The 20,566-nt window shown below is 44.0% G+C and overlaps 1 protein-coding gene across 1 annotated transcript in view; it reads right to left on the bottom strand.

Moving 5' to 3' along the window:
* PGBD5 (piggyBac transposable element derived 5) overlaps nucleotides 1–20,566 on the bottom strand; it is a 75,656-nt gene that overhangs the window by 18,763 nt on the left and 36,327 nt on the right. Inside the window, exons 3-4 of the mRNA XM_072856318.1 lie at nucleotides 16,170–16,304; nucleotides 4,357–4,537 (exon numbers count right to left, since the gene is read on the bottom strand). Coding sequence (XP_072712419.1) covers nucleotides 4,357–4,537; nucleotides 16,170–16,304 — 316 coding nt within the window. The remainder of the gene's footprint in view (nucleotides 1–4,356; nucleotides 4,538–16,169; nucleotides 16,305–20,566) is intronic.

The following is a 20,566-nucleotide window of genomic DNA, read 5'->3' as shown; positions in this document are numbered from 1 at the left end:
ACTGAAATATAAATGCATGCACCTAAGCTAGCTTAGCAAAGATGAGGAAATGTGGTGTTGTCACCCAAGATTCATCCCCAGGGTCTCCAGGTGCCGGAGAGCTTGTGCTGAAGCCTGTTTCGCCATATCTTCATTAGTACTACTTGCAAAGGCATCCAGGCTCGAGCTAGTTCAGGCAAAAATACACATTCTGCAATCATTTATCCTGCATGCAACGCTGGGTCAACTCAGAGCTAGGGCAACTGGGGGGCCTGTTGTGGAGGAGATGAGAGCTTGCTTTAGTGCATGTGCTGGAGTTGCAGGATCCTGCAAAGCTTGTGGGAGTGCCATGGTCGCCCAGGCTGGCAACGCCTGCAGCTTTGCCAACCCCAGCCACTCTGCAGGACAGAGCCAGCTGCTCCTGCTTGTTCAGAAAGTGCAAAAGGGAGTTTTGGGGATCATATGTTTAAGGGAAGCATGGGACACAGGGCTTTAGGAGGTGCTGTCCTCTGCAAGGGACAACACATGCTTAGAGGGGCAAAAAGGGATGTGCACTATGAATGAATGTCACAGCAAATAATGACAGCTGTCTGCTTGCAGAACAGAGAATTTGGGGCATTTCAGTGCAGGTTTCCAGTTCTATTCAGAGGCCAGAGACAGAAATGCTTTGTATGTCCCCTGAAAAATAAAAAAAGAGGTCTATTCAGGTTTTTGATTTTGAAAAAGATCAAAGTGCCCTGTCTTATTTTCTGAAGTCTTCTCAGCTCTTGGTATCTTCAAAGATCATAGACTTATGTTCACCGATATCCCTTTATATTACTAGGCACACATTCTCTACTGTGGTACAGTGAAGGTGCTACACAGCAGGCTTTCAATAAAGACCACTGCAGTTTTTGCAGTAATACATGTGTGGGTTAGGAAAAGCAAACGATAGTTAAGGTTCCACAAAAGTCTTCATAGGATCACAGGATCCTATGGATTAAAGGACAATTCAGGTCGGAAGGCAACTCGGGAGGTCTCTAGTCCCATCCCCTGCTCCGAGTAGGGTCAGCTGTGAGGTCAGACAGTGCTGCTCACGGCTTTGTCTTGTCTGGGCTTGAAACCTCCAAGGACACAGGCTGCACAACCTGTCTGGGCATGCTGCTCCACTGTCCTCAGGAAAACCCTTACACCTAGTCTGACCTTCTTCATTTGTTTCAGTTTATGTCTGTTGTTTTTTGTCCTTTCATGATGTACCACCGTGAAGACCCAGCTCCATTCTCTCCATAACCTCCTCATGGCAGTGTAAGGCTGCTGTTGGGTCCCCCCCAAAGCCTTCTCTTCTCAGGCTGAACAAGCGCAGTTCCCTCCCCATAGTGGAGCATGTTGGTTCAGCCCCTGGTCAGGTTGGTGGCCTTCTGAACTTACTCCAGTTTATCAATGCCTTTCCCATATTGTGGGGGTGTTGTGCAAAACTGTACTGAGTAGGAGGCAATAACCACCTCCCTTGATCTACAGGGGTGAGGCTACATTCATGTTAACACAGCCCAGGATAGTGTTGACCATCTTTGCTGCCAAGGCATGCTGCTGACTCATGTTCAACTCGCTGGCTTCCAAGACCCCCAGTCCTTCTCATCAAGAATTTTGAGAAGAACTAATACATTTTTAGTGGGTGCATCTTTCTAGATTTTCCAGAATTTCCTTTAGTTCCCTTAAATGTCAGCTTAAGTTCCCCAAAAAATTTAGTTTCTAAGCATTAGCTTATTTAAATCTCCCCCTATTTCTCTGTTGATAGTCACAAAAAAATCCCAAACAACATAAAGCAGTTAAGATCAATACCAATTTATTTTTGTTTTCAGTTCTCAATGGGATCTTTCTACTGCTGATCCTGCTCCAGCCCAGAAACGAAATTTTCTTGAACAAGAAAAGTCAATTCATCCATTTAAGAATGGGTCTTGAACTGTCATGAGCACCTGAGCATAGATGCTCTTCAACAGGCTCTCATGACACTTCTTGGTCATGGTGTGGCCCTGTTCAGATTTAGCTGGCTAAGCCACATACCAAAAAAGCATTAAGATCATTGCTGAGGGTGACTGTGTGATATATTAGGAGAGTAGCTCTGCTGAGCCCCGGCTTCTCTGCCTGCCTCTCCCTAAACATACTGCCAATGCAGTAGGATCCCAGCAGGTGCTGGCAATACATTAGCTGCTTTGCAGTAGAGTCAGTAAACACCATCTCCTCTAGGGCTCTTACTGGCTTCACCACTGCTTGACATCTCTAGCATCTCACCTCTCCCAGTGTCTCAGAGTCCTTCCAGTTCAACATCCCCCTGCAAAAGCTCTGAGCTAGCCCCTAGTAACTCATGGCAAATGCAGACAATCCCATGTCCTTATTAAAGAGAAACACATTCTCCCCATGATCTTCTTTATATAGGAGTGCCATGCTATTTTGCAAAGCCAATAAACATGCTATCTTAGTGTCTGGCCCCCACTCACCCCATAGCTTTGCCCCTAGGAAGGTGATAGCATGTACCAGATCTGAAATTTAATTTTGGAAGCAGCTGTCAAATATAAAAAGTCTCATGAAGCCATATAACAGATCATGAACCAAACTGAAATCTCAGTATAGCATTAGCATATTTGATCAGATAGTAAGTCAAAATTACATGCTTTAAAAAGACATTACTGAATTTGCTACCTGCTAGAAACTGTTAATTTGAATGATCTGTTAAGTGTAAAGACCATGAATAATTCACCCCTGTGAACAATTTGAATTATCTGAAAGTAATAAACACTCAGCTGGTTTAGTAGCCATGCATCTTTTTCACCAGGGTTACGGACTAACTGGGTCATGCCATATTGTCTTTATCCTTCCCCAGCTGAGCATAAAGCGTGCGACTCAGCAGTGAAATTTTTGTCTGTCAGTCTTTACATTTAAACCTGACACATCTCAGGTACTAGGAGTGTGTGGGTTATCCTCTACAGTTTTTTGAACCCATGTTTTGCATTATTGCTTTGGTAGTCTTAAAAATGTAATGCTTGTAACCAGCTGTGAAAAGAGTCATTTACTAAAGAACAGTCTCTGCCTAGAGGAAAAACTCCAGTGCACTATAAATATGCTCGACTTCTTTCCCATTTGGCTGTTTGCAGCATTTGGGAAACCATGACTCTTTTGTGAGAATATGGTGGTATTCCACTGTACTCTGTGAGCTTCCAGCTTACCTAAAATTATGTAGGAGCTAGGTCCTGCATGGAGCTCAACAGAGACAGCCCTCAGTGCCAGTGCAGTCTGAAGTGCTCAACTACAGCACTGGTGCAGCTCACTGGTGTTCTCATTTTAAATGAGAATCAAGATATTGTCTCAATTTCCAGTCTTTCCCCCTGCTTTGGGCCACGTTTCATTAATATAACGCCCCAGGTGGGTTTAATCTCCTGCAATGGAAAACATGCCAAAAGCAAAACTCTATCATCAGTGGTGTGTTGAAAAGGGAAAGGGCCCTGTAGCCTCCTCCTACACGATTCACAATGGCAACCTCCAGTCTTACTGCTACTAAGGATCTATTGTACATGCCATAATGACTCTGAAAGACCATGCTGACTGAAGAACAAGTGGAAAGTTACATTGAGATGACTTATAAACGACTGTCAAGACTGCTAGAGCCTGTAATTTAAGGGGAGTCACAAGTCCTCAGCTTTTCCGGAAGCAAAGTAACATGGCTTTTCCATACCCAAGGTGAGGGGGCATTTGACAGAGAGGATGTCTTGAGATTACTCTCTGCGCTAGCAAGAAACTGGCTGGGAGAGTCATGCTGCCATATTGATGGACATTCTGCTGGCAAGTGTGCTTTTGCCAGTGTGGAGTTTATTAAGCTTTCAGAACCAAAAACTGCCCTACCAAAGCATGTTTATACCAGCAAAAAAGCGAACCATGCTAGGGCTTATGCAATGGCATAAAATGTCATCTAGAGAAGTCACATCTTTAACAGATATTAAACCAGCAAGGACTTCTAAGGCACACCTTTAAGGATTTATCCCATCCCTAGTCTTTCACAATGGGAACAGAAAAATCACAGGCAGCTAAGAAATCCCTTGGAAAGTCCCCCAGGCCATATAGGAGATTAGGCCTCACATTTCTAAGGCGAAGAACAACAGCAAGGGCTTTAAATATGCTTATTAAAAATATTTTTACATCCTCATTTTGAACTTTAGGAAGATTTAAAGAGGAACTTAGAAAGTCCTCTGCATAGTACCTTTTCATGAATAAGATCTTAGAGATGACCAACTTATATAAATAAGGAATTGAAATCTCAGTGAAGCCTTTTGGGAGTTTTTTAATTCAGCGGCAGGAGGGCCCCTAGGTCTGTCATCATTAAAACCCAGCGAGTGATCTGATACACACCTTGCTTCTCAAATTCTTCAAAGAGATTCAGGCTGGTAATGCTCGGGCCAGTGAAGATGATATAGTTCTTCCCAGAGGCGTTCTGACAAAGGCTTTTGGCCACCATACTGTGAAGCTGTGGTTTGTTCTTCAAAGCATCCAGCCCATCAGCACCACTCCCTTCTTTGAGATGGACATAAATCTTAAACGAGAAATGGTAAGAAAAGTCAGGAGGTTATAAGGAATCCAGAGGGAGCAAATGCAACTGCCAACACACCTGCTCAGCTCAACGGAGACAAGCTGAGCATCAAGGTAGCAGATACTTTTTATAAACTGCTAATATCTAAATCCCCTTTCAAGGGGCTGTTGCTTTAAAACCACCTCAGGTTAGCTGGCACAGCTACTGATAAATACAGTGTCCTTTGCCTCAGCTTAAGGGCTTCCTGAAGTTCTTGTCACTGTTGTGCAGTTTGAAGATTGTTTGCATGGCAGGAAAAGACTCAAATCATAACTGAGATTACGTGTTGTACTGAATCTGCATAGGTTTTAATGCTGCCAGCAGAAGGAGAGCATGGGAACTTCAGTTTCAAAAAAGGCCCCTACAAGATGACCACAAGGAAATGGCCCATTAGCTCATTGCAGTAATGTTCAGATTTATTCCTGTTGGCAGCAACCATTAGGCTGCGATGCAAGTGCATGTGCACCCCCATAAATGAGAGGAGCCAGCAATACACATACCCAACCAGCCAGAACATCCTCATCAAACTCTCCAGGCACAGTGCTAATTCTTAGATCCTTTACTTAGACCGTGATTTGGAGACAACCCACCAAAACAGACTGAACCAGGAACCAGGGTATAGTGCAATATGCTGCTGTTAATAGGGAAATGCCTGGCTCATTTGTAGCAGGCTGCAGTAGCTTTAGCGTGTAGCCTGCTACTATGCAGTCCACAACGCTATGCATTTCAAGAGAGCTGTCACCATCACCTATAGGTGGTCATAGATGTTTGTGTTAGAGTGCAGGAACATCATCCCTCAGTAATGTGGCTATAATTAACCAAACAGTCCAGCTAGTATACCCACCAACTGCAAGAGTACTGAAGTAAGCTTCATTCCTACAAATGATCCCTCTAGAAGAGGAGTCTTCTGCATTGTCATGCAGAGGGAGAAAGCACATAACCCTTCTTTTGTACACAAGCCTTTGATTTTATTTCACTGACAGTATTTTACAAGTATAGCTTTCACCAAAGTTGAACACCTATTAAAATCAACTAGGCATCTGACCTTCATCTTGTTCTAAAAGTCAGTAGAAATAACCTGCTGGAAAGAGAAATGAGAAGAACAGACACTGTGCTCAGTCACTCAAACAGTACTGCAACACCCTGGAACTTGCAAAGATTTAAAAACACGTGCAAATGCAAATTTTCTGAAAAATTTGCCCAGGCCTGCCTTTGTGACTTTGGCTCTGAAATACTCAAATCTTTTAGGAATTCCAGAAAATTTTACCCATCAGAGAAAAAGCTGAAACTTGCTCAGTATTCAGGGGCAGGGAAAAGGAATTTTGCCTTGTTTGTTGGAGTGATGTATCCACAATGAGCTTTTGTTAAACTTGCTTGAGACCTCAACCATCCAGAACATGCAGCATTGCTTTCCTGTATATGCATCCATTTCTCCTACCAACACACTCCTTCATAAATGAAAGTTCATTACAATGCTCAGAGAACAAAAATGCTTGCATGTTTGCAGTAGTGCTCCCAGTAATTTATATCTCAATGATCTCAGAGGGGAACAAAATTCAATTAAACAGCTTCTCCCTCTTTCAGATGGTGTATCTCCCAGCACTGGTATTCTAGACATATTAATGTAATATTCCCTAGCAAATCATGCATCATGGAACAGACCCCAGAGGAGTGTGTTATGTATGAAATCTCCAAGAAATGAGACATAATTTGTATTTTGAAGTAATTGACATACTAAAGAACAAAGTTGGTGCAAGGACAAATACACACTAATTCCAAAAAGAAGTACAGCACTTATTAAAAGGAAGTCTTAAATATACATTATTTACATTAAAAAAAAATAAAATCCCTTTTTTGATAGAAACAGTTTCCAGATGAGGACAAAGGCAGGAATGTTTGTAGACTCCCTGACCATGCTCCACTCACTTTTGAAAGCTGTCAGATTTGTGCTTTCCCCAATGCTAAGGCTGAGGACTAGCTAATTACAGTAAGTAATTTAGGTTATTAATCAGGGCTCAAGAGGGTAGCTTAACAGTGGAATGCATACAAAGGGCAGACTGTTCCAAATTTACAGCAAAGGTATTTAATGATTATTGGCATCAAAATTAAGATTAGGTTACTAGTATGTCAGCACAGAGACCACACTTCAAGCCCCTAAAATCTACAGACAAGGCAGTGGAGACAAGAGATGCAGACAGATTAGTTTTAACCTTGGATTAGCAGTTGAGCTGAAAACAAAGCAGGAATCTCTAAGTCTAGGGAAGTGTCCTATACCTTCCCTCCCTCACTGCAGTAACTCTTTGCCACCCAAGAGTCTCTCCTGCTCCACGCTTAGTTTGTGTTCCCCATAGAGTATCCCCCAAGGGATGAGACAGTCTGCTGGTGAGCCAATTGGTCCCTCACCATGGGCTGGTTTGGGTCTGCAAGCAGCTACTTTAAAGCGCATGCCCACCATGCAACTGTCTACTGAGATATCACTATTTTCCTGCTAGGATGCTACATACTTCATAGGTAACAAATTAGCAGAGTTTCCTGGGCACCTGGCACCCTCCCTCTGCACTCTTCTCTATCTGGAGGCTCCTTGTAATGGCCACCTTGTGATCCTCATCCCCACTTGCTCTGTTCACCTCCCCAGTGCCCTTTTTCCAAAACATCCATACCCACTCCCCTCCTCCTCCAATGTTAAATATATCCCCCTTTTTTCTCCTTGGGCATTTTCCTGCCTATCCAAGCACAGCCTTTGTTCTTGGCAAAATTCTTCTTGTTTTGGAGAAGCACCATTCAAAGCTTTATCACGCTCAGCTCTATTGGGAAGTTGCGTGACGGCAGCATAATGTTGGAAGGCATTAAGGCTGCTGTGAAACAGCGGCTGGGTACAGACAACTGGCAAAGACATAGCTTCAAATATCCTTGCAAGTCCCTAGGATCCCGTATGGCCTTTATTTTCTCTCTCCCCATCCTCTCATCCAGCTTATTTCATTCTACCTCAAATCATTAAGATCCTGCCTATGGAAGCCCACAGCATTCCCCCCTGTTCTGTAATGCATTAGAAGTGGTATTTAACAGTTAGCAGTCTGCAGAAAAAGCAGAGTTGCCAGAAATTGTCTGCAAGACCTTCACAGGCACAGTCAGAAGCTGCTCCGCAAAAATGTTTGTTAACCTGTTCACCAGAGCTTCTGGTTTGCCCTGTGACAGTGTTAGAGCTTTGTGTCCTTTCCATGTACTCCAACACCAAAATGTCATCAGAAGTACAGGCTCGACAACTGCTGCTGGACAACAGATGGAGATGTTGGCAGCAACATCCTCTGCTTCTGCGGGTGACAGTCAAAGCAATGCTTCTCAAATATCTGCAGAGATCACTTCTACTGTGTATCTTTTTCTAGTGGCTACTGATCCATTCGATCTACAGCACCAAATGGGATAACTTCTATAGATGTGACATCATCTGTTTTAGGAGGCAACTATAGGCTGAAGCTCTCTATCCTGCAGTGCTGGGACAGAAATCGAGCTTCCTCTAGTCATCTCTCAATAATTTGTTTCTTATCAGAATAGCTACATGTCCAATTCTGCCATCTCTCTATCTACTGCAGCCCTACTGCACCAGATACTTTCAACCCAACATGTTTTAATCCCGCGTGCACGATACCAGCTCTCCTCACACCGTTTAACTCATCCCTCAACCCTCCTGTCTTCTGCCTTCAGTCACCATGCAGCATCCTAACAGTCTCTTCCCTTTAAAAGCCAGACCTTATAAGGTCTTGCTAGAAACCGGGTAAAAAAAATGAGCACTTAGGAACAAAAGCTGCATCTTGACTGCACATTTAAAAGTGCCCTAGAAACTAAAATATTGGCAATTCCGCGCATATTCAAAGCTCAGACAGCCAATCGAAAGCACTTGTGAATAGCACATCCCAAATACTCCACATTCATACATAATTGAAGCACCCCAGGGTACAATTCTCAAATGAAATAGATGACATTTGGAAGAAAAAAAAGAAGGGGGCTGGGGTAGTAATAAACAGGAGGAAGATTTTGAAGGTTACATTGTGCAAAATATCTCACAAAGGGCAGACCCTAAACAAACACAAAACAGAAGCCAAGTTTTTAGATGACACAGTTATAAAAGCAAGAGAACAAAGAATGGTACCGTCATACTTTTTGGATCCTAAATAGCTATCAAAAAACCCCCTTCATATTTCTATAGACTTCACAGCCAAATACTCAACTGCTCATTCCTAGTGCCGCTCTCTAGATCCCGCCTCACTGTCTTCCTCTCTCATCCTAAACCTCATCTCTAACTGTTGTCATTACCATCGCTGTTGGGAGATCCTCCCCTCCAGTCCCACCCCAAACCTTCTGCAGCCCCTATTCCCCCCTTCTTTAATGCCTTCCTCTCAGCCAGCTCTTAGGTCTAGCTCTTCCTCAGCAGCTCTTGGCACCACTGATGGTGCTCGTACCGAGACTGGATCTTTTCACTGGTTTGAGCCCCTCTTCGTTCTCTTCCTACCCCTCTAAAGGCTACTTTGAAAACAGCATTCAAGGGACAAGCAGCTTTCCCATTCTGTTCCCATCTAGCTCTTGGGGCTCCCTGCAAAGCTCTTTCCTTGGTCCCCATCTCTTCTCCCTCTGCCTCCTGTTTTGAAATATTTCAATCTGCATTAACACACAGATCCAGCCAACATCTGTGTGCTGAGGATTGGCAAATCTCTGTTTTGCCTGTACATGTTCTTCAAAGTTTCTAATAAGATCGTGGTGCGACTGGCAGAGAGATGCTGGTAGAGTTGACAATGCAAGCCCAATATGGCTAAAAGCAAAGCTCCATGTTCTCCTTCCCCTGAAATCACTCCTCCACGTGATTGTATCATCCCTGGGGACACTACGACATCTTACCTGTATGGTGAACCTACAGTCTGTGGATCACCAAACGCTGACTTCTCTCTATAGCTTCTCCCAGGCCAGCCACATCTAAGTCAGGCAGCTTCATTATGTGTAACACCTCTATGATAAAGCCTTTCTTTCAAATACCTAACAACTGCCTGGCTGTCCTCTCAATTACTGCAATTACTTTTCTTCCCTTTGGCCTTGCTTACATGTATCTTGACATCCAGACAGCGTTCTGCCCCAGATATCACTTGCCTAATCCTTTGCTTCAACCTTGTCAGCCTTCTGCCAGTTCCCTCTTCTCTGCAGCATCAAATGGAAGTGGGACTGGAAAATGGAGACAGGCCTTTGTCGTTTAGCCCTCCCTATTGAGCTTTTCCTATACCTTTTCAGTGCACCGATTCCTGCCTGTGTTAGCCCTGTGAAGCCAGGCATCCAACCACTGATGCCAAACAAGGCCACGTTCGCTTCTGTCCATGCTGCCTTTCTGCCGCCTGGTTGGAAATCAGTGCTAACCTCTGCAAAGCTCTTTCCTTTTGCTCTTCAATACCTTTCTTAGAAAGGATGCAACCCCCACAACACAATTGCTAATCTATGCATTGGTGCTGCTACCCTCTTAGTGCTGCTTCATCAGGCTCCCTCTGCGTAACTGGCAGCCCAGCTCAGGTCCATGACCAAGGCCTCACTCTGGTGCTACACAATTGCACAGCCTTGGCTCAGTTTTTCTAAGAAAATTAATGTTGAGCTGTGAGAAGGTGTATAAATGAGGATATATGTAAGTGAGAAAGTATATAAATGATGCAAGATAAGAAAAGTAAAAACTATCAAAAGTGCTATAACTGTTGAGGGGATAACATGTAGTAGCTCAAGGAGGAAAATACTTACATAAAAAGCTACAAAATCTTAAGAAAAAAACAGAAGATGACAATTCAGCAACATCAAGGACCCAGCTCATTTCCAAGGAGCAACAAGGCTGATGACCGCCTGGCCTGTGCAGGCTCAGCAGGAGCAGGGAGTATGCTGGTGCCTAGCAGTGTGTTGGTCCTAGCCCTCTGCTCTGTACACTAGCTAATAAATACTGCTGTACACATCCTGCTTGCAGAGTCTCTGGGCAGCCGAAAGGTGCCCGAACTAAAGTGACTTGCTGTGGGAGGCTTATGCCTCCATCTTGCATTTAGATGCTAAACTTACTAGGGCGGGGATTGTCTTTTTGTTCTGCCTCCAGCACCAGCACAAAGCAATGGGATCCGTGAGGGGCGTTCCTATGGCAAAACTATTAAGTGAGGAAGAGAGGAGGTTCTGGTGCTTTTAGCCTCCTTCCTCAGAGAGAGCTGCACTGAGTGAGAACACCTGCAGAAAGGAGACAACTACGCAGGCAGTTTTATCATCGGAAATGCCAAGCACTGCAGACAGGAACCAAAAAGTAACCTTAATTCCCACCTGAAAATAAGACACTGGGACTGTGTGTAAACTCTGGGAGAGATCTTTGCATTAGGTCACATTTAGATGTTTGGTCTTCTCATCCATCTGGAAACACGATAAGATTGTAAACTCCACAGAAATGAATGGGGCTGGCCCATCACACATCTGCAAAACTACTTTCCCACTTAATACCAGTGAGCAAGAGGATAATTGACTTCTAATTGAGATCTGAGATTTTCAGATGCTGACAATACAGAACTGCATGCATTAGAAAGCCAGAGCCTGGTGGGAGTCAAAGGAAGAAAGCAGATAGGATTTTCCAGCCACCAGTGACTGACAAATGAAGGTGATCAGATTTCCTGGGATCCCCTCCCAGCCAAAGCTTGACCTTGAGAACCTCCTCAAAGCAGACACTACATCTGTGCATTCCAGATGCAACTGTTCCAGCAACAGAGGAATTATCAGGGCACTGTTTAAAGAAACCCAAGGGCTTAGACTAATCTCTAAACAGAACTTAAACAGGCTGAAACACCAACATTTCTGAGCAGCTTTATTAAACAAATGCACAGATGGCTAACTTTCCTGCAACTCTGACCTTGAAAACAAAACTCACTCCAGGCTTATTTACCCCTCCCTTTCCCAGTGACCAAATGCACTTATGTGGTCTGTTGTGAAATTAAAAATTCTTTGGGGCACCATCTCAGTTTCTCTAAATTCTGGAAGTATGTTCTTACTCTGTAAAATCAACATGGTTATTAAATATTCAAGCTGACTGTACTTACCCTGTTTGAAATCAAGAATGAACTACAGCATTTACTATAAAAGCATAATGTTTACATTGTTTGGGTTTTTTTGCTGCAATTGAGAGCTCTGCCACCGATCTGTGGAGCGACCTCAGACATCCCCCTTCACTGAGACTGCTGCTCTTCAGGGAGAGAGACATTTCTTATCTTCTCATGCAGGGGCCACCCTGATCCAGGCTGCACTCTTTAAATACTGCTATGGTGCAAGTCACTGATCGTTCAGTAACGTGGGAAGACTCAAGATGCAGAGACACAGTCCTTTTCCTTAACTGTTCTGACTCATCCCTTCTTCAGGGTAAGCAGTGGAAGGTGGAAACTCAAACTCAGTCCCAGCACAAGGGTCTAAAGGACTTCATAAATCTGAACGACAGATTTCACAGTGATACTAGTGAAAATGAAATGCATTCTTACAAGAATTTTCTGCCAGTAAATAAGAGCAAGTGCAGAGCCCATATAGTTGGGGGCAGGGAGGGGGTGTGGGAAGGGACGAGTGTCCAGAATAGCCTCAGAGAACAAACTTCATCCCAAGGAAAAGGAAAGGATACACACATCCATAAAGTAATCTCTTCTCCACCATGATATCACTGGTTTTTTAAGCGAATAATTAGGTTGATGAGCTAATTCCATTACCACCTATCATAGTGATTAATATTGCCTGACTGTCCCTTTGCGGTGCTCTCTACCATCTACACACTGCCTTCCATTTTGTTGATTGATGGCTCTTTGGGTCAGGGACTGTCTTTAAGGTTATGTTTGTGCCCTGGGCCCATGGTTCAGGACGAGGCACTATGGGAATAGCTCGTCCTGCCTGACTCCCTGTGGGGTTCAGTGCATGGCACCAGATTCCTGTGCTTCCTCCTCCTTCTGCAAAATGACCAGAAAACCTTCTTGTGCAGGAGGAGCTATGCAAGGACTAGGCATCACTCAGTAACAGTTACTTATGACCACATTCATTCCTCATGAGCCACACAAGAAAAGGAAAGAGAGAGCATGCTGTGTCCTACCAGGACAAAATAACTAGCCCTGATCAGATATTTGGGAACTCTCAGCAGTTTTTGATGAGCTCTCTTGCTATATCTAAAATGAAAAAGAGTCCTACCAATTGTATTTATGAACATCTTTTACAAGCAAGTGTTCCAGACTTTTTGAGAGAAAAAGAGAGAAATAAAAACTGACACGACTAGAGTTTTGATTTGAATAGGATGCCTTACTCAGCAAATACTCTAAGAAAGAAAGAAACACTTCTAAGCTACTGTGATCATTTAAGCAGCAATCAAGATATTAAAATATTGGTTTGAAAAGTGTCTTAGTGGTAACACATATGTAGGGAAATATATTGGAGGGAAATGAGGAAAACAAAGAGAAGATGGAGCAGAGAGGGACAGCGGAGGTCCTGCAAGCTGAGTTTACTGTTCTCATTGAATTAGAAAGAAGGAAATGAGAAGGCCCAAGCCCTCTCCTGCAGCAGCAGCTGCTGCCACCTTTATGTCCAGCATCAAGGATGGGTGAAAAAGGAAACAGTATCAGGGCAGTTTTGCTGCCTACTTTGCCAAAGTCAGCTCTCTTGGAGCCCTTCTAACCCTCTGAAAGGTTTTGTTCATGTTCCCAGCTGCTGTAGACGTATATTTACTTTGTTTGAATGATGTGTCCTTCCTGCATGTTCCCACTTGGCCAGCTGACCGTGAAAAGATACTCAGCAACAAAGCTATTCACTGCAACAAGATGCTTTGCTTGAGAAATTCTGAAGCAGAGATATGACCTGAAATTTTGCATCCATCTTAAAACAGAGACTTAACTGTCAGGGTGGAGTCAGGTTATCTGTATTACAGAAGACAGAAAAGTAGTCTAATATATATACATTATTTATATTATGCATATATAAGCCTATGCGCCTTCTTATATCCACAAGCAATATTTCATTTTTATGCCACTTCTGTTCCATGAATGGCTTATTGAGCTGGATTTTTAACCAAACACCATTTGCATAAATAAGCAAATGATGAGCCATCAAACAGAAGTATTTACTCACACCCAAAAAAGTGATTCAGAGTTTTGTTCATGAGAACAAGCAGACAGAGGAATCTAGGGAGTCAAACAGCTAAAACTCCTAACATTAACAACTGCCCTGTGAACTGCCAACTAGGAGTCGTTCACAGAGTAGCTCAGCACGTGGCTTCAAAACACTGATACCAATTTTACATTAGGAAAACAAACCAACCGTCTCTTTTCATCATAGGAAAAGCAGATCACTGGGAAAACTGGGATGTCCTCAAATGGAGATTTTTTAACATCAGGCTCATCATTCAGGTTTAGAGGACCTTGCTTTTGGCCAGGAGCATCGCAGACCTCTTGAGGTTCTTTCCATTCCTGAGAGCCAGTCATATGCAGCTCACTTCCCTCTTCTGCCTGGGCTGCCTCACCTTTTTATAGATCTATATTATTCAGACTTTTGAAACTGAATTAGCCTGATTTATGAAGTGTTTATAGTCATATTTTATCCTGAATAAAATGACCTCGATGTCATCATGTGGAAACAATGAGGGAGGGAATTCATCCAGGTGGTATTACAGAATTTCTACATATTTCCAAGTGGGTGCTGTAAGGTTTTTCTGACAGCAGACAGGTGATAGACCAGTCAGGCCTTAACTATCAGGCAACAAGTCTTTCCTTCACGATGGCAGTTACACAAGAGATGGAGGGGAGGGTGCACACATGAAGGGGGAAAACATTTATTTTCTTCTTGTTTAGCTCAATTCTCTCCATATGTTAAACACAGAAAAAACACCCCTCTGTTTTAATACAGTAAATAAACCAAACCACCAACAAATAAGTGTTTTGCATTCTGCAAGATACCTCATGAGTGTGACACATAACTGAACATAGCATTTCAAGCATACCATAGTTGAAGATCCCCATCCTCCCCAGACGAGGTTTTTCCATTTTAGCATGAACATTCATGTTCGTGTATATTCTTTTTCATCCTTCCCTAGGGTGCCTCTCACCCAATCATTTAGCATCATGATAATTACAGCCAAGCCATGGAATGAAAATAGAAGGTGGCTGGTAAGATGATCCTGGACATCATCCGGATGCAAGTGAAGCATGAGTATCTAATTCATTAACGCAGCAGGAGGATTAGGGTGGTGCTGAGCATCTATTCTGTTTAATTTGACATCCCATTAATTTACTCTCTCAATGGACAGGACGGGAGGTGCAACGTAATTATAGGTCAGAATCTGAAACCTCTGACATGTCTGAAGACTTATTAGTTTGGTGGCAGTTGGCTGGGGGGAGCATGGCAAGAGAGATCAGCAAACTTTATGCTTGCTGTACCCATTATGCTTCAGTAATAAGCTGTGTGTGGGACTGGTGGAGCTCACCCTGGAGATTAAGGACACTGCCTCTGTGTAGCAAATGACTTTCCAAAAGCCTTGAGAGTGGAAACTTCCAAGGATGCTTCACAAGGTGAATCTATTTTGTATCAGACAAAACAACTGCTTTAAAACCTGGATGGAAGATGTATGATCCTAATTTTTCTTCTTAGAGTGAATAGCATTGCTGAAAATGCAAACCCCTGTTCCCAGTGAGCCTCTTTTCTTGCATAGCTACTCAAACAGTCATAGTGATTCACAGATCAAATTTTACTGTGAACGAATGTTCAACCGCAGCAAATCCACAGACCCTGCAGTTTTGACATGCATTCAGCCTGAGCAGGCAGTGTGCACGTCCTACCTGCTCTGGAACATGCGGGACACCACATTTTCACAGAAGCTCTTGGGAAAAAGAAATATCAGAAAATATCTGCGCCCTCACCTCTAGGTATCAAAAGAAACAGCCAGATTTTTCAAGAGCTCTCAAAATACATCAGCAATTGGGGAATCTGAGAATTTGAAAAGTTGTCCCCAATGCTTTACAACACCAAAACCAAACCCTTTAACATGTCTCCCACTCGAACTCATGTGACCTTGAAGTCACATCAGATTTTATTTCTTTGGTAGAGAAGTAGAAGTGTGGAAAGAGGTGTAATAGGAAACCCCGCTAATACATTTCTCACAGAAACATGGACATCTTGATACCATATTGATTTAGTCTATTGGATACCACTGGCTATCACAGATGCAGCATTATACTTAGAGAGATAAGTTGACTCGTTAAAAATGACAGAAGTCACAGTACCTAGACATTTAGATAAACTTAGGATGTACAAACAGACAGACCTTTTAACTCCATTTCAGTATAATTAGCTTAGGGCTGGCAGCCAGATGGACAGTATTAGAGACAGGCACCCTCAGTTAAATCATACAGCAAACAGAGCATCAGGAACTTGTCGTCACCGTCTGTCGGATCTAGTATTTGTGGGACTCAGAGGCCTGCTGCATTCAGATTGTAGCCCCCGGCAAGGCAATGAAGAGAAGTGTTACCTTTTGTCCTGCAATACATTTAAGGCTCTGCTGGAACTGAATCAAGACATCTGAAGAGGTAAAACCCACCTGGCAGATGAAACCAGTGGATGAGCACTGCCGAACCCAGAGACTGAATTTCCTCTTTTTCCTCTTGCGCAGCTCCCTCTCTGTGCACGTGGCAATGAAAACAGGATCCTCATCAATCAGGGGCTCATGTAGTACCTGCAATTGGCAAGAAAAGCCGGGGTGGGGGGGAACAGAAGAGTACATGATTGCTGAAAAAAATGGTGCTTTAAATTCTTCCAAGGAAATATAATCCTTGCATTGTTCTTGTGCGCATCACCTCATACAAAGGAGCAAAACGACTTTTGTCCAATGCTACCATTCAACAAAAAACAAAGCCTGGCCAAGCACACTCCATTGTGGATGGCTGCTCTACACGTGGTTTGCAAACACTGCAAGGCATGGGTCTCACTTCTCACTATCAGCTACAGTTCAACATCCCTCCAAAATGAGGCGGGGCGGGGGGGGGGGGGGGGATTGTTAGCAGCGTCCTTCCCCAAGCTTCATCATTAGCTTCATCTTGTTTGGCAGAGTGTCTTCCACCCAAACTTCCCCTACAATATGTTGTAAGGTACACTCCTTGGTTACAGCAAAGGAAAACACACAGCAAAGAGGGAAAGAAGTTAAGGGAGAATAAGATATTCTCTGCTGCTGCTTAAGGAAGTGGAAACGAGACAGAAAACATTTTTCCTGGTGACAGCAGCTTCAGGGAAGCCTCTCTTGCCTCAGGAGCTGAAAAATTTGACAAAAGGAGACAAAGATAAAAGACCAGAGGCAGAAAAAGAAAAAGAGAAGGCAAACTGGAGCAAGTAATGAAAATCTGTGAAAGTGAAGCAATTTCTGTAATCTGCGTCCAGATGATGTAGGTGGTTCCCTGTTCCTTATAGCTGTTTTGTTACACTTCTCTCCATTAATTCTGTAGCAAAGTTATTAGGTTTTAGACTACAGAACCCACCTATAGAAAAGCACTACCACCTCCTTGCAGCTCACAGGTAGCTGTGCATAACGTACACATCCCTGACCGCATGGTGTTTGAGTTGTCTAGCAAGTCACTTGTGAGAGTACAAACACTTGGAAACTGTTGAAAGGTTTCAGCTGATGAATGCTGACCAAATTCAGAGATCTACATCTAGATCAGAGCAAGTCACTGCAGGCTCCCCTCCGAGTACATGAGAGGAATGCAGTCCCAGCAGGCCATAATTCATACCCTTTTAAAGACGTGTAAAATAAGTCAGATGGGTTATGATCTAAAGGAGCCCGTTCTTTTCCAGTGACCATCACCCCAGGAGACAGGCTCAGATACAGGTATCCACAATGCAGAGGCTCTCACCCTCACATCGACCCTTTCCACATCTGCATGTGTGCTACTTTTGTGCACATCTGCACGCAGCCAGTGGTGGAAATGAGAACAAAGCTGCATTAAACCTGGGAGTGATGCTCGTAGGAGAGATGTGGTGGGTAAGCAGTTAAGCACCAGTGATGAGCAGCTGCTGGCCTCCTGAATACAAGATGTTTGTTGAACATCACTCTGTCAGCCCAAAATAGGCCCCCATGCCCTCCCCACGCAGTGGCGGCTGCAGACTTTCATTTATACACACTCTACTTCTTAACAGCTCATAAAACATTCACAGGACCATCTGAAAGCACTCTTGTGAAATGTTCAAATTATACACCAAAATGCACATGCGAGCAAGGAGAGCTGCACACAAAGCTATTTGTTCTTAAAGCTGCAGCTGCCCCGTTTCCCCACTGGAGCCAAATCCTCTTCCTCTCTCAAGGTCCACACAAAACACCGCTCTTCCTTTCCGAAGGCCACCTGGGGCATTTCACACTTCCACCTCAGGGCATTCTGACAGCGTTTTGCAAATATTAAATGTGCCCTCATTCATTTTTGCCTTTCAGCCTCCTCTGTGGAGAGGGGAGGACCACATCCCTTGGGATGGGGCTGGATACACCGTTAAGAATTCCTCAGCTTCTGGAAAGGCCCTCTTACCTGCCAGATCCCACTGAGTGGTGTGGTTCAACTGTTATCCCCCCCACTGTAGGATGGAAAGCAGCAGAAAGAAAAGGCTGTATAAGCATCACTTGAGGACATTTTTTACCCTCTGTCATTAGCTCAGCTCCCTCCTCTGCACCACAGCGTCAGCTCTCCTCACAGCAGCTCTACTGCATCCTGCTTACCCTTTGCACTCTTTCTGCCTTCTAAGACACAGAAAGGCCTGCCAGCCTTAAATTTAGAAAGCAAATTTGAATTTTGAAAACTCTCCCCATCTTCCTCTTCTCCCTGCCCACGCTCAGCCCTGCCTTCCCCTAGGACCCAGAGCTTCCCCTCCTTTCCCCTATCCCGAACGTTTAAGTCATTCCCATTTCTCCATAAGAAGACTAATGCTCCACCAAAGTCCCTACTGAACTACTGGGAAGAGGGAACAAAAATGGAAACAGAGTAGGGCAAGATTTGCTGTTGCTGCAAAGACGGAATGTGGACAGGCAGGGAAACCTGAAATGTGGACAGGCAGGGAAATGTGGACAGGCCGGGAAACTTGAAACTTGCTCTTCTTGCTTCCTCCAGAGAGGGTGGGGAGACAAGTGTTGTCACCCCTCTAAATGCAACCACTGCTTCAACAGCTGTGAAGGACTTTGCAAGCAAGGCACTGTATGGCCTGTGCCTGCTGCTGGAACAGCTGATCCCCATCTCATTTTCAAAGGGGGCAATTTGTTGCTTCTGGCACTGACATGGTTTTCTTATGACACAAGTTAGACCTGTTGCCACTGGCCAGTCCTATTAGTTTGTTCACCCTCCTCCATTCTCAGTCGCCTTGTTCCTCCTGTCATCGCAAATCCATCTCTTTGCCAAATCCCCATGCAAAGTGGTATTTGTTCCTTCCCCATTCCCTGTTACTGCTGTTGCTGCAATACCTGCTTTTCCAGGATCGAGCTTACTGCCCCCCATGGCATATTCTTTCCTGCTTCTCATCTTCGTAGATAAAAGTCTACTTTCAGGCTTAATTGACTCCTACATGTATTCCTGGCCACCTCTTCACCATCTTTGACTCACTCCCCAAGCCCTCCCCTCTTCTTATTCTGGCTTCCTTTGATGCAAGATACCTTGTGGATTTCTTCATAGAAATCATCCTCATTTTCTTCTCTCAAAACCCCAGTTTTCTTCAGGTCTAAGAAGCTCCTCATCTGGTTGCTTCACTCTCCCACAGCTATCCCATTAGGGTTTTTTTCCTCTTCTTTATAGCCATGCTCATACCCGCTAGATCTTCTTGCCAAGCTTTCACTCTTCGTTTTCCCCTCAATATGTACATGCACCCCAAATGTTGGAGTCCCACCTTGGAGTCTTGCCTCTCCAGCAATTGCTCCATCTCACAACATCTTTCATTCACTGAACAAAACAGCTAGCCACTGTCAGGAGTGCCTTGCTTTCTTTTCCATTTTAGATCATCTCCAAAGCTCTTTCCACTCCACAGTTCCACCCATCCTGCTCTCACCACAGCCGAAATAGGCTTGTAGGCAAAGCCCAGAGCCACTCACTCTTTTGTACTTGGACTTCCTGGACTCCATTGCCTTAGATAATGAACGAACATGTCCTTAAGGTCATCTTCTCTTAGCTCCATGGCCATCCCCAACAAAGGCTGTCTTTTCAGCCTATCTCCTGGAAAAACTGTCTCAGCTTGCCTTGTCTCTGGCTTTTGGTGGGTACCATCCAGTGGCAAACAGAGTCCCCTGGGTAACTGCACCTGTATGCACAGATTCAGCCCTTGCTTCTGCAATAGTAGCTTGTGCTTCTGCTTCTTTGCTCCAAAGCTTCTTCTGTCTAAACTAAATTCTCTGCTAGTATCTGACATCTCTGCTTGCATATCTAGCTGTCACTTCTGATTTTATTATGCTGCATTTGAGAGCATCTCCCTCCCCTTAAGATAATCTTACTATCTCCTTTTTTGGTCATTGCAGACATCCCTCTCCTCCTGCTGCAGATATCACTGGCCAGTGAATCTGAATGTCAGTCTTTACCTTCAACTCCTTGCAAGGTCTTCTGAGGCAGGCAGTGCCTGCATTTTCCATGCTTTCTGAGTAACAGCTCTAAAATGCTACTCATTTTGAGTAACAATCCACCCACCCAGTCAAGTTTTCATCCAAGCCCACAGCCATCCTGCAACAGTTTTCCTTTTGGCCTCAACATAAGGCAATCCTGCCCTACAGATTGCTGCTGGAAAGCCATTCTCCTAGCCCATCACACTGGCCACATCACTTTTCTTTATTTCTCTCTGATAGCTCTTCTTCTCCAACGTATCAGACGGATTCTTTCTCTTCACTTTCAAAGTCCTGTTTGGCCTATCCACATTTTACTGATCCTCTTTGCCATCATTCAAAGGTTAACTCCCACCTCTGATGGAGCCATAATTTCATGCTCCTCT

The sequence above is a fragment of the Ciconia boyciana genome, chromosome 3 (assembly GCF_034638445.1).
Source record: "Ciconia boyciana chromosome 3, ASM3463844v1, whole genome shotgun sequence".
Lineage (NCBI taxonomy): Eukaryota > Metazoa > Chordata > Aves > Ciconiiformes > Ciconiidae > Ciconia > Ciconia boyciana.
This window is presented reverse-complemented; position numbering and strand designations above follow the sequence as displayed.